General features: G+C 44.2%; 1 protein-coding gene across 5 annotated transcripts in view; it reads left to right on the forward strand.

The window, feature by feature from the left end:
- The window catches only part of ltbp1 (latent transforming growth factor beta binding protein 1), a 99,578-nt gene that overhangs the window by 60,273 nt on the left and 25,752 nt on the right, over positions 1-13,553 (forward strand). For 3 of the 5 annotated variants that reach the window (XM_015362996.2, XM_015362999.2, XM_015362998.2), the window contains 8 exons: positions 462-677; positions 1,821-1,843; positions 4,050-4,152; positions 5,873-5,971; positions 7,328-7,453; positions 8,111-8,236; positions 9,944-10,066; positions 11,387-11,506. In XM_015362996.2, coding sequence (XP_015218482.2) covers positions 462-677; positions 1,821-1,843; positions 4,050-4,152; positions 5,873-5,971; positions 7,328-7,453; positions 8,111-8,236; positions 9,944-10,066; positions 11,387-11,506 — 936 coding nt within the window. The remainder of the gene's footprint in view (positions 1-461; positions 678-1,820; positions 1,844-4,049; positions 4,153-5,872; positions 5,972-7,327; positions 7,454-8,110; positions 8,237-9,943; positions 10,067-11,386; positions 11,507-13,553) is intronic. The other 2 variants (XM_069179882.1, XM_015362997.2) reach the window with 2 other exon arrangements.

Raw genomic sequence — 13,553 nt, forward strand, 5'->3', positions numbered from 1 at the left:
CTTGTACCTTACTGTGTTTATCTGTCAAACCATTGTTGCTGCTTTTAAGAGGAGGCAAGAGGGAGATCCCACAGAAATCATGTGTGCATTCACAGCCACTTAACCTGACACACTGGACAGGCGAAATTGCCATGTGATTAAATACAGCCACTGCAGGTTTAGGGTAGATACCATGATAGTGTCAAAACGACGTGCGCTTGATCTTAATTTGAGAATATTAACTCATATTTTCATAAAATCTAAAACATCTTTTAATTTTTTTTTAATTTGAATACATAAGCAAACACACCCTGCATTTTTTTACTGGCATTTTTACAGAATCCAGTTTTTACCTGCTGCGTCTTCACAGATTTAGTCGGTGTCAGTGTGCTCTCTCAGCCCTAGAGAAAATGAGCGCACCTCCAACAGTGGCTCGTGAGCCTTGCGTTTCCTCAGATGTCTTTCCTGTTTTGATTGTGTAGCGGCCTTCAAGGAGATCTGCCCTGGTGGGATGGGTTACACAGTCACAGGCACCTACAGAAATCCCGGCCACAGACACCAGCCTGACTCCGGCACCAAGACCGCCGTGGGCCAGACGATCCCCCTGCCCCCCCCTGCCCCTCTGCCCACGCAGCCCAGGCCAGTGGAGGCCTTGAGCTCCACAGAGAGGCTCCGCTCGGAGCCTGCAGCAGGAGAAGGTGAGGGAACAGGGGCTGGAGAGCCTCCCCTGGCCGGCGTGTTGGCACAGAGCCGTCTCCGAAGGGGGGCTGCTGATCAGTTTCTGACCCTGCTTTCACTGAGCGTTCGCAGCTTTAAACGAGCACGACGCTAGAACGGGAGGTAGCAAATATTTCCTCAAAGCGTTTGCTGCCAGCTTGGGTTTTTCTGCTTGAAAGGAAGGTATATGTGTTTGACTGGTGAAAGGCCCTGCCTCCCAGTAGGGTGACCCAGTTGTGCATCCTGAGGCCATTCTCGTCTCTACTCAGCGCTTTAGTGCGTCTTCAAACACTGCGCTTGCATTGCCCCCTGGGAGAATGAACTCTTTAGAAGAGATGAAGGTTCCATGTGCCGTGATGTATTTTGAACAGCTCTCCATTTTGTGTTTCACCTTGACATGTTTTCAATTTAATGTACCAAGATCGATTCGAGAGTTTTGACCCTGAGTTATTTAAAAACCTTTTTCTGGGAAGGAATACAAGCGCTTTTCTTTTGTGATTCTGTTTGGCAGTCTTCTTAGGAATTTGGCAACACCCAGCAGACAGAATCGTCTGAAAAGTACACAGAACACCCTTCTGTCAGTCACACAGTAGTTGCACTGCAGTGGATCAACTTTTTATAAAAAAGAAACAAAAAAGAATCAAAGCACCTGATTTAGTTTCTTTCATATGTCAAATGATGGGCTTCTACTTGTTCATCTCTCTTCTTTCCTGTTCACCGGGCACTGGATGTGCTCACATATACCTCTGTGGAAAATACCAGAACATCACAAATGATGTAATGCCACTGCTAACTTTTAAATAGTATTGGTACATGCAAGAAGATGGGCATTTTCTAACATGAGGTTTCCAAAATTTCACTTCATGAACATAATGATTATTCAGACTGTTCCACAAACCCTCAATTCCTTTCTTTTTTAGTGAGTACCATTGTTTTAGTAACTCAGATGAATATGTCCACTTACTGTACATGTAAATCATAAATAAACTGTAGGTTTTCCACCCTGTTCCAAGTTTATACTGTAAACTGAAGTTAATCATTAATAGGTTTATATGAAGTAGTTCAAAAGCATTTTTTCTGTTAGGTGTCTCAGGATGAGTTTATTTTTTTCCTCTTTATTACAGTAGTCACAGCAGCACCTGAACAGGTAGGTTGTGTCATTTGTGCAATAAGCTGAGTTACAGCTCCAGAGCTTTTGCATGTAATAGCGGAGACTGTGACAATGGCATGCAGTAGCTATATGATGCACCCGTTGCATGTTAAGTCGGCATTATTTCTGCATGATGTTTTCCTGTGCATGTGTAATTGCATTGGTACATTGTGATTGGTGATGGCTGTAGGGCTTTACTTTCTGGTCATTAGAAAGGGAAAATGCAGAATTTAGAAGAGGCGTCCCTACCAGTAAAGGGACTTATCTGTAGGGCAGGGTTATCTCTATAATTCAGACATCCCTGGTTCAGATTTAGGCTGGGTTCTTAGCTGACTGTGTCAGGGATTTCCCAAGTGGATAACTGACTGCCTACATCTGGGTTTGGGTGTGTCTGAGCTGGCCGGTGTGTCCTCTGCCTCCTGGCTTTCAGTGAATTTGCAGAATTATCAATGGGAGCTGCGTCACTCCTCCTGCACATGCTGTGGGAACTGTGAGGCTGACTGAGTGAAATACAGCAAATGTCTCTGGCAGGACGTTTTTCATTGTAATTACATTGTTGTATAATTTAGAATAATCTTTGCTCTTGTGGTGATAAATGCTGTTCAAAATGTTAAGGCTCCTGAGACTCTCCCCAGCAGCATAGTCTAAATTCACACAATATTAATTTCTAGTGTACGGTTCCTTTTGTTTTGGGCTGGTATTTCTTTAAAAAAAAATCAAAACCTCTATTGTTTCTTGGTGGTACAGTGATTTTGTTTAGTGTATGAAATGAATTCTATTCCACTTGCTGCACTGCACTATTTAAATAAACAGGTAGTGAGAGACTGTCTTTGTTCTGGTAATTGAAATGCCTCTTGTCTTGTTTACAGTTTCCACTAAGACTCCGCTAAGAGTTGAAAAGGTCAAATTCATTTTTTTAATCCAAATTCAAACTGTGCCGTCAATTTTGAAACTGAAATGTTGCCAGCTACAGAATCCATGTGGCAAAAAGCGTTCTCATTCATCAGAATGAATTGTTTATACTGTAGGTTTAAATGCAGCTGCATACAGTTCACTGAATTCACACCTCCAAGACAGTTCTACCAAAAACGACATTTGCAGGATGTTTAAAGTCAGAACCAGTTTTAAGACAAACAAAAGTCACGCAGAACCACTGAGCAGGAGCTGCATGGCTCTTCCAGCTGGCGCCATCTCTGCTGTGGGCACTGTATGAACCTTAGTGTTGTCAGGAGAGGACGAGCATCTCACAGGAAAGTGGGCATGTGTCCTCGCTTCCAGGCAGGCAGGTCCAGGGGTTGTGGTGCCCAAGTTGAGCTGTTGAAAAATGTAATTGTTTGCATTATTTTGGAATCGTTTGGCACCTTTGTCACATTCACTTTCAAACCACAAGAAAATTATAAAAATAAGGAATTAAAAATGATTGTGGAGGACGCTGAAAGCTCATGCACACCTGGCCATGCCCAGAGCCCATCTGATGACTCTTGACCCACTGTCCACCAGCACCTGAGGAATACTGGCCACAGCTACTGTAGCTAATGGAATATCCCAGGGCCGAATCAGGGATGTGTGCAGGCTATGCATTTTGGGCTCCAAGGCAAACAAAAAAGCCAGAGAACCAATTGGTTGAGTGATTATTTGCCACTCTGATAGAAACGGGTGGCATGGTTCGCATTGTTGCCTCACAGAGCTGGGATCCTGGGTTCAATTCCGGATGTTCTCCCCTTGTTTGCGTGGGCTTTCTCCCACAAAGTATACTGGTAGCTTAGTTGGCTTCTGGGCAAACTGGCTCTGGTGTGAGTGTGTGCATGTCTGTGTCTGTGTCTGTGTCTGGAATATCTTCCCATCAATGGAGTATCCTGCCTGGCACCCATTGCTTGGTAGGATTGGCTCCAGCTCCCCTGCGACCCTGAATTGGTTCAAGTGGGAGGTACAAACATTTCAGGCCGAAGTAGTCCATAAGAAAATCTCCTTAAACTAACCCTGTAAATGAACCCTTCTGTTTCCTTTCCTTCCACGCTAGGCTGGGCTGTGCTCACACTGCTGTCCGTAGACGTAGTGGGGTGTTACCCTGGGTACAGGGTGCAAGCTCAACAAGCATGAACTGTCTGTGCGGAGTCTTTTCTCTGATTGTGAACTGTTCAAATAGGCTCTTTTGTTGAGCAAAATTCTCAATTTGCTGTCTTATCTTCTCTTTTTTATTTAGGAGCTTGTTACTCTTGGTTTCGATAATAGATCAGTTGTAGAACCTGGCCAACCCCAGTTGTCTCCTGGCATTTCAACCATCAGTCTGGATCCCAGCTTTCCAGGTGGCTAATCTTTTCTTCTCATTACAGAACAGCTCTCTCTCTCTCAGCCACACACTCTTGATTCACCAGAGGACTGGCAGAGCTCATCTCATTGTATTGGTGCCTGTGTTTTTTCTACATGTAAAACTTTCGTTTATATAAATGAGGGTGTATAGTTTATTTATGTAAAATGATCAGATCTGAAGTACTGTGAGCTGTTTCCTGCTCACTCAGCTTGAGGTCATCAGTATCGCTGTTATTCCTGCAGCTCTCTACATGCAGTGGCTGATCTGTTTCCTTTGGGTACGAAATACAAGGGAATATGTCTATAAAAAAGGCCGCACGATTTCTGACAATTAGCAGATCGAATTACCCCAGTGAGTGTGAGCAGATGGAGAGCTGTAGCACTGACATGATTCAAGCTGAAGGCAGTTTACAGAAGGCAGGCCTTGAACAAGAGTAGTCTGACACTAAGTGTCACTGTTACCTGCTGGACTGGTTGCTGTCATTTTGAAATCTGTCCGTCAGGTCATTATCGGAGGGCACAAACAACACTGAGCCAATAAGATTGTGAGCCAGTGTTACAGTTAGGGCTTCCACCTGACCCCATGATCCCCAGTCATCTTTCTGGTACCCCAATTACATTCCAATAATTTGATATTTTTTGAAAAACTAACTCAAACCAGTAGCTTGTCTGTTCCACAAAAGCTTTCCCTTGGGTTGTTTTTGCTTAGTTTCCATTTAAAGCTGTGTGTTATGCAGGCTCTGCTGTTTCTTCTGCCATGGTCATGGACTCCATTGTGATTGTTAGTGGGATGTTTATCTCCCATCACACAACTGACGTACTGACGTGGATCTTTGATAAGAGTTCATCATAGCCCAGAAAATCGGATTCCTTCTCTTATCTCTAAAATGTATTCTTATCTTTAAATGTATTTTAAAAACATTAAATGGGGTATCAGAAGTAAAACATACCTTTCCACACACAAAATGTTTTAGTTAGCATGTTCGGACTCATCTGGAGCAACAGTTTCTTATTTCACTGTGTTGCGACAGACTTGTACGTGTGTGATTATGAAAGCTGACAAAGTGGTATGTAGTTTATGGCTCTTGACTGCAGATTACAATATGGTGAACACACTGTACTAATTAAGCATTAATCACGGTTCTTCTTCGATCTTCATTGAAATGATAAATTGGACATTTAATTCAATTTACAGTGATAAAAGCTTAAGGGTTGAAGGCTAACACTGTAAAGTGTCTAAAAGCCTCTAATTTGAGTTCAGATTTTAAACTTAACTCCCTTATCCTTGTAAAGGCATCTGCTTTTCCTTGTCTGCATAGTATTTTCTGTTTTGCTACACCATATCGAAACAGTCCAGCATGTTATAACTCAACGGTTGTACAACAAAGTGTGAAACGTATTACGAATCGGACATCAACAAAACCGTATTCTAGTCACAAATCCATACTCCTGCGTGCTTCTGCTTCATTCCTTCTGTGAGCCCTGCTGCTCCTTGCAGCCAGGTGTGGGTACAGTATGTACCCAGCTCCCGGCCCCCTCCTTGGTCCTTTGCGTCCTTGGTTGTGTGTACTGCTTTGACCCCCACCCGTCAGTCCTTGCTCTCCGGGGACGGCGGGCGTACGGTGACGCGGCAGTGTGGTTTGGCTTTCACTGCCAGCGACGCCTGGCACGGCTTCCTCTGACTGACACCGGTGCTCTGTCGCTCTGGCTCCGCAGTGCTGGTCGAGAAGACCTCTCCCCCGCCGCCCGTGGAAGTAGCCCGAGAGGCGTCCACTGCCAGCGCCAGTCAGGGCCTCGGGGAGTCGCAGGTGTCAGGTGAGACTCCGGGGAACCAGCGCTCATCACAGCATCAGGATAGGCAGTTACCTCACTGAGTGTAGGACAGTGAATTTCTGTGTTTGCCTACATGAGACGTGCCTTTTCACCACCAAGGGGTTATGGCTGTGAGGGATCGGTACTGAGATATGTAACACCCTGTAGAAGTGGAAATTGCCTATACCAGAGCTTCGTTGATATTGGTCAGAAAGCACCATCGGTCAGCCTGGTCCGATTGGAAACGCTGTCAGACTAAACACCATCTTTAGTCACATTGCCACCCACACCCTCCCCCCCAAAAAACAAGCACCGTGGCACATTCTTCCAAAGCAGATCATGTTGACATTTTAATTTGTCACTCGGCAGCTGTGTATTTATGTGAATAGATTGTGTTAATGCTGTTTAAGCGAGGTGGGAAAGCGATAGTTAGGTCTTCAGAGAGGACCACCTGTCCGTATTGTGCACTGGGAAGGATGGGCAGAACCTGTCTGGATAAGGGAGCTCTGGAAGAGAGTGTGAGGATAGCAGGCAATCAGAGTCTTGCTTTAGGTCCAGTAATGCCAAGGGGAAAGTCTGCCTTTTCTAATGTACTGTTTCTGCTGCTTACAGAAGACCTGGTGATAGATGTGAGGAAAAACAGTGCCCAACGAAGCACCAGTTAGATGTATTTTTGGACTGCATTTATACACCAGCATCTGGTATTATTAAGAATCAGTTTATCAAACTCATAAACAGCCATGCCATGTCATTTTGTCCAGCATTTGATATCTTTGCAACAGCAGGCAACAGCAGAATCGCTTGATTTATGTAAAAGGCCCCAGTACACAAAAAATGCAAATCCTTCAGTCTTAGAGAAAAGAAAATGAATAGAAGTTTTAAACTGGTAAATAATGAATGTTCTAGGTGATTGATGAGGAGCTTCTATTAAGCCCTCAATTTAAAAAAATCGGTTTGGTTTGACAAAGAGATAAAGTGTTTGTAAATCACCTTGAGAATAGGTGCAAGAAACAATATGTTTTTAACAGCATGAAGACTGCAGCTAGGGAAAAATGAACATATTTGTCATTATTTAGGCAGTAAACTCCTGTAACAAGAGCATTTGTACCTATTTTGTGCTAAAGACTTTTTTGCACAAAAACATGAAAAAATGTAAAATATACCTGAAAATGTAAAAGGAATTACTTTCTCATTTATAACCTAGGCTATTGAATTTAAATAATTCAATTCATTGACACATATCTAACAGTTATGAGAGGAGGTGATACCTTTGAACCCGGTGGCCTCTCTACAGTTCCTTTGTATCAAGGCTGATTAAACGACATCAGTCTGCTTTGCCTTTTCTGCGTGCTCCTGCAGAAGTGGACGAGTGCTCAGTGAACCCTATGATCTGCGGACCTGGGTTCTGTACCAACCAGCCCGAGGGCTACTCCTGCGTGTGTGATGATGGCTTTCAGCTGAATGAAGAGAATACGACCTGTGTAGGTGAGACAAAGCTGCCGGACTCTGTTTCACCAGGAACACCTGTCTTCTGAGGAGTGCAGTGACCACAAGCACGCAAAAAAAAAACACCTTTCAGACATCTGTAGTGAAATAAACTACACTACAGAGAAGAAAGGTCCTGTTTCTTGTTTTATGATATATCCCAAGTTTTAATGCTCCCACCCCGCCCAGGGTCCCGAAAGATGCTGGGGCACATCCAGATAATGTTAGAGTAACTGAAAAGCAAACTATATCCTGAAACACAATGATTCAAACCAAAGGAGGCAGAATATAAAAATGTTCTTTTTGAAGAAAGAATTGATCTCACGCTTTTCTCTGGTTGCCATCCAGATATGAGCACTCAAAAGGCTTGATGTCCACAGAGTTATCAGTAATGGAAATCTTGAACATGTAAGGGGAACTGGGCTGGACTTGCAATAATACCCTACAGTACATGATAGGGCAAGCCTTTATTTGGCCAGCAAGCTGAAGCAGACGGGGTTTTGATAACGACATGACAGCCCCTCTCTTTTGCGGTGGTATTTTCACAAGTTGTTGTGCTTCTGCAAAAAAAAACAAGCCTTTTGCTTTTTCAGAAGCCTGCTGCTTCCTTTCCTGCAAATAACTGACTGTTTTCATTGTCCGCGTCTGTCTAACCAGATGTTAACGAATGCGCGGGGGGCTTGTATGTCTGTTACAATGGCCGCTGTGAGAACACGGAAGGGAGCTACATGTGTGTGTGCCAACTGGGATTCCTCCTGAACGAAGAAGGGACAGAGTGCACTGGTACGGTTGTCTCACCCCCACAAGAACAGCGAAGCACTGATCATGGCCAGGCTGTCTCTGAATATGAAGAACAGGTAAAGGTTTATTCCCTGCTGAAAAGGAAAGAGACACAACGTTTCGGCTGTGGAGCCTTCTTCAGGTGTGGGGGAGAGAGGAACACCGGCAGCAGCTAACGCAGGGGAGAGCAAGACCAGGTGGGAGCAGGGGAGAAGCAGCATCCACAGCCAGGTGGTGCGAAGTCGAGAGAGGTGAACAGAGGTGTGAAGTCAAAGCCTGCAAATGAATAGAGAAGATTAGATGGAAACGAGTCTGTCGTTGAGAGAAGGGGGAAGGTGTGATCCTATTTTCAGGATAATTTTGGTTTCGGATGTCTTTCTGCAATCGGAGTTCAGAAACCCCTCTGTGAGGACGTAGACGGAGAGATCAATAGGATTATGGCTGCTAGAGGTGAAATGGGAAACTGGGTTTGGAGATCTCTCTCACTCACACCTGAAGAAGGCTCCACAGCCGAAATGTTGTGTCCCTTTTCTTTTCCGCATGGAATAAACCTTTACTTGTACTGTACCTTTGCAGCCTGCAAAGAGTAGATCGCCACGTGCTTCCCCATTATGAGATACAGTACGTTGGGAATGTCAGTTATCTTTGTGTAAGACTCAGCTGTTTATTTGGAGAGGTACTAAGCAGCAGTCACCCAGTTGGGCATTTTTATGGTGAGTTTTTTTCCACTTAAGAAATCTGACTTTGAAGAATACAACTAAACATCTTTGTATGGAAAAGCTGACGAGTTCCCAAGACCTAGTTCAGCCTGGGGTGACCTGCTGTCTGAACATGATGTGATCAGTGTTTCAAAAATAAAAAAAACTTTTATATGTTTATATTAGAACATTTTAAAAAAGCACTACGTATTTTCCCACAAACCTAGGAGTACTGAATAGTTGCACATGATGCTGTCAGACACAGCTCATACAGATACAAGTCATTATTATTAAAAACAACGATTCTTTGAATATCACTGTAACAGTCTTGTCTTGTACCTTTCCCACCTAGGGCAATATTTTATTGGGTTTATTGAGGGTTTTGTGGAAACTAAAGTCAGGAGTCAGGAAACCCCTCTCTCTAAGCTGTAGCTAAGGCCTCATTTCCTCTTGTCTCCACCCTTGTCATTAATCTGAGACACACACGAGATGGAAGAGCTTTGTGGGGGCTATTAATTTGACGTTTGTTGATTAATTTAAGAGGTTTTTTGCTCTATCTCCACCATCACAGTGTGAACAGTATTTACATCCTTTTTCCAAAGGCTGATTGCTTGGAAGTCTGTTAATTGTTCAGATTGCTGTTATTTTCCAAAAGCAAAAAAATAAACCAGCTATGAGAGTGATTTAGATTAATGGGGATTCCAAGGATGTTCCTATCCTTAGTAATTTGCAAGCTTTGCATCTAAAGATAATTAAAAATGCCTTCCTTATACTGTGCCCAATGCCTTCCATGAGCATTTTAATTGGGATGCCATGTGTAGAAAGTTATGATTTTTTAATGGCTTATCCTGAACCAGTGCTGAATTTACTGTTGATTTTAAGTCATTGCAGCTTCTGTGAAAGTGGTGCTCCTCTGTTAAAAGATGAAAGTGATGCAACCTAAAATACAGCTGAATCAGCAGAGCAGGGCTAGAGAGGACAGGGCCTGACCTTTGTGTTGTCTCTTTCTCAGATATAGACGAATGTTTGATTCCCAATGTGTGCCTGGATGGTTTCTGCATCAACACGGAGGGTTCGTTCACATGTCGACACTGTGAGAGGGGCTACAAGATGAACAGAAGAGGGGAATGTGGAGGTAGGTCATCTTTGTTTTAAAATAGCATTGTGCCTTTCATTACAACACCTCAAGGCGATTCACACTAAAAAGAGAAAATCAGAAACAAAATGTTTGATTCAGAGTGATAAACGACGTCCAACAAATGAGAGAGCCACAAGCTAAAATTTGGGTGGATCAGAGACGACACTGATACTATAGGTTACTTGACTGAGTGATAGGCGGATTGCAACACCATCAGTTGTCCAGAGAAACGCGGTGGAGGCAATCAAACACCCGAGCACTGGTCACGGTAAAGGGGAATGAGTTCTGCTGTGTGAGATTCTGGAGCTATTTTTATAGGCTGCTATTAATGTGGTAGTTAAAAATACTTGTTCAGTTTCAGGTGCCATTAAAAGCAGAATTGTCAACAGCCGGCCCATAAAGGCTGGAACCTTTGACATACAGTGTGTTTACAGTTCTCTTTAGAACAAGATTTCAAAAATGTTAGAAGGATTTGGCTTGCAGCCACCAGACCCTGTAGTAAGATCTCACAGTATCTGGAAGGCTACATGATGTCTGGTGGGTGCTGTACTGAATAAACAGTTCCCTGGCCACATTGTCCAGCACATTTCCAGAGTCACACAATTTTAAACTTCTTGCAAAAAAGACCCAAGTCTGGGTTTACAGTTAGTAGAAATTCATTTTCTGCCCCTGTAAAAATAGATGCAAACAATCTCAACAAATCAAATGTGATTAGTTATCATTATACCAAATTAACACATTTGTGGTGAGCATGAGACAGAGTATTTGCTCGGGGCCTCTCAGAAGAGTACACTGAATCTTTGAAGATTTAACGTCAAAGGAAGAACTTGACTAGAGCCTGCTGTGAGATGGAGAGATGGAGTCGGATCTTTTTTTTTTAAATAAACATTCGGGGTTCCCATGTGATTCAACAGTAAGCGTATACAGTACAGTTATAAGCACCGTGACCATATATGGAGGCACTCCATCACAGCTCCAATTGAGCTCTACAGCACAGATGTAGTGGGCTTGAACCATGGATCAGGACAGTAGCTCACTGTGACCAGGATTCCCCTTCTGGGGACACAAGATAAATAGAGCCCTTCTGGGGAGGGGTGAGGATTAGCGTTCCCTTCAGCACATCCACAACTCCTGCAAATTCCCTGGTGCCTGCAGTGACGTTAACGAGAGATGTGTGGCTGCTCCACTGTGTGGCATCACTCCTGTGCGGAGAAGTAACACATCCGTGGGGACCTGGAGGCCACCTCTGCTATTGCTATAGCTAGGGCATTCGGGGGGGGGTTTCCTGACTGTAATGGGAACGTTTCGCTCTTGCAGACATCAATGAATGCCTGGATGCGAGGATCTGTCCCGCGGGGCGCTGTCTCAACACTCCCGGGTCTTACGAGTGCGTCCCGTGTCCTGACGGTCACGAGGGCCGGGGCGAGCAGTGTGTGGGTACGTAGCAAAGGCGATGCTTTTCCACAGCTGTCTGCTCCATCCGCGCAGTTAGATCCCTCAGCCCGTGGAAGTAGACGAGGCAGAGAGTTAGAGGCAGAGGTGAGCAATGAGAGGACTCCCTTCATCCCGTCTTGCTCACCGGGTAGTTAGTAATTAATGCATTTTGTCACTTAATGAGAACATTGGAAAATTAGCTGGACTTTTTTAGGAGTTAGAAAAGAACATAAAGCATTTTCATATAATTGAATTAAAAATAATGTAATGCAAAAGAAAGCGCTTGAATGCAGAGGAAGGAAATCAATCAGAATCATCTTGTCACGGCATCTCACTGCTCCTTCCAGGGCTGGCGTCCCAGATGTCAGATTTAACAAGGAGACGAATGAGTGAACCGCTGTGATTTACTCTGTCAGTCTTGATAGTTTTATTGGCACAGCAGCTCTGCAGAAACAAAATCGCCAGACAGGGCACAGGATTCTGGTTATAACCTCAGTCAAATGGCAAAGATTTTCCAACAGCTGGAATAAAGTGAAGAATTTTACTTTTCTAGTTTTACTCTTGTAATATATCTTCAGAGTGACTTTAACTATGCAATTTATCGCACTTTATTTCCAGTTTAGTGTTTACGGGGCTCTGCAAATACATGGGATATATTTGACCAAATGTGTGGCTGTCTGGGTTTTTGGAACTGAATTTCTGCTCTGTCCCACATACTATGTTGACTCTGGCACCTTCTCGCTCTGTCTTGTTTGTGCTCCCCGGTTGTGCTATTCCTCAACAAAAAGCAGATACTTAGAGGGTCTTTTTTCTGGCCTGCTATTAAAAAATGCCCGCTGGGATAGAGCTCAGAGAAGAGGAATTCTGAGTCCCTTGCCAATTCCTAAAAAGGCAGAGCTTTATTTGCACATTCCTCCTAAGTAATTAAACCACTTAAGTAATTAAGTGCATCTTTACTTGACAGCAGCAACATGCACTGTGAAGCCAATGAAACATAAATCTGCGCTGAGGAGAAATAAAAGCTTTTGGGCTGTTGTGGGTACAACTCTTGAGTACAATTGCAGAGTACAGCCAGGCTCTGCCAGGGGTCTCTCTGCTTTCCAGCAGATTCTTGCAACTTACCAGGTGCCGGCAGGCTGGCAGTGACATCACTGCGAGACGCTGAGCTCCTCCAGTCAGCATTTACTCTCCTGTTGGGCTCTGTGGAGCTTGTCACCTGCCGGGTGATGAATGACCCAGCGAGTGGGAAGTGTTGGAGAGCAAGACTGCCGGTAATTCTCTCTCCCAGACAGATCAGAGAGGGAGAGCTGTGTCTTATAAAAAAAAATCATATTTAAAGCCTCTTAATAAGAATAAGAATAAGAATAAAGAATTCCTTATTAGTGGGGAGGAGAACAGATTAATGGAGCCAGTTCATAAATAGGGATTATTAGGAGGCCATGATTGGTAAAGGCCAGGGGGAAATTTGGCCAGGACACTGGGGTAACATCCTCTTTTCAAGAAAAGCCCTGGGATTTTTAATGACAACAGAGAGTCAGTACCTTGTGTTTTACATCTGAAGGACAGCGCCTTTTTACAATATAGTGTCCCCATCGCTATACTGGAGCATTACGACCCACACAGACCACAGGGTGAGCGCCCCCTGCCGGCCCCACTAACTCCTCTTCCAGAAGCAACCTTAGTTTTTCCCAGGAGGTCTCCCATCCCGGTACTGGCCAGGCAGATGAGTCTTTCAGTAGACTGCTGTGGTCAGGAGTCTCCATGCAGCTGTGCGGCATCCAAACACAGCTGGAGCTGGCTTTCCTAGTATCAGCAATGGTTTCTTTGGTGGTTTATGCAACAGCTCCCCCTGGGGGCAGTGTGCTTGCAGTGCCACTGGTGAGAAACGGGTCATTCTCCAATCAGAGGACACTGTCAGTCAGTGCTAAGTCTTCAAGCCACTGTGCTGCACACAGGCATCATCAGTGGGTGTGTTGAAAGAGGGCATACAGAGAGTTGAGAAGTGTGCTGACATTAGGTATCGCAAATAGACTTTATTTGCTGTTTCACA

The sequence above is a fragment of the Lepisosteus oculatus genome, chromosome 17 (assembly GCF_040954835.1).
Source record: "Lepisosteus oculatus isolate fLepOcu1 chromosome 17, fLepOcu1.hap2, whole genome shotgun sequence".
NCBI classification, from domain to species: domain Eukaryota; kingdom Metazoa; phylum Chordata; class Actinopteri; order Semionotiformes; family Lepisosteidae; genus Lepisosteus; species Lepisosteus oculatus.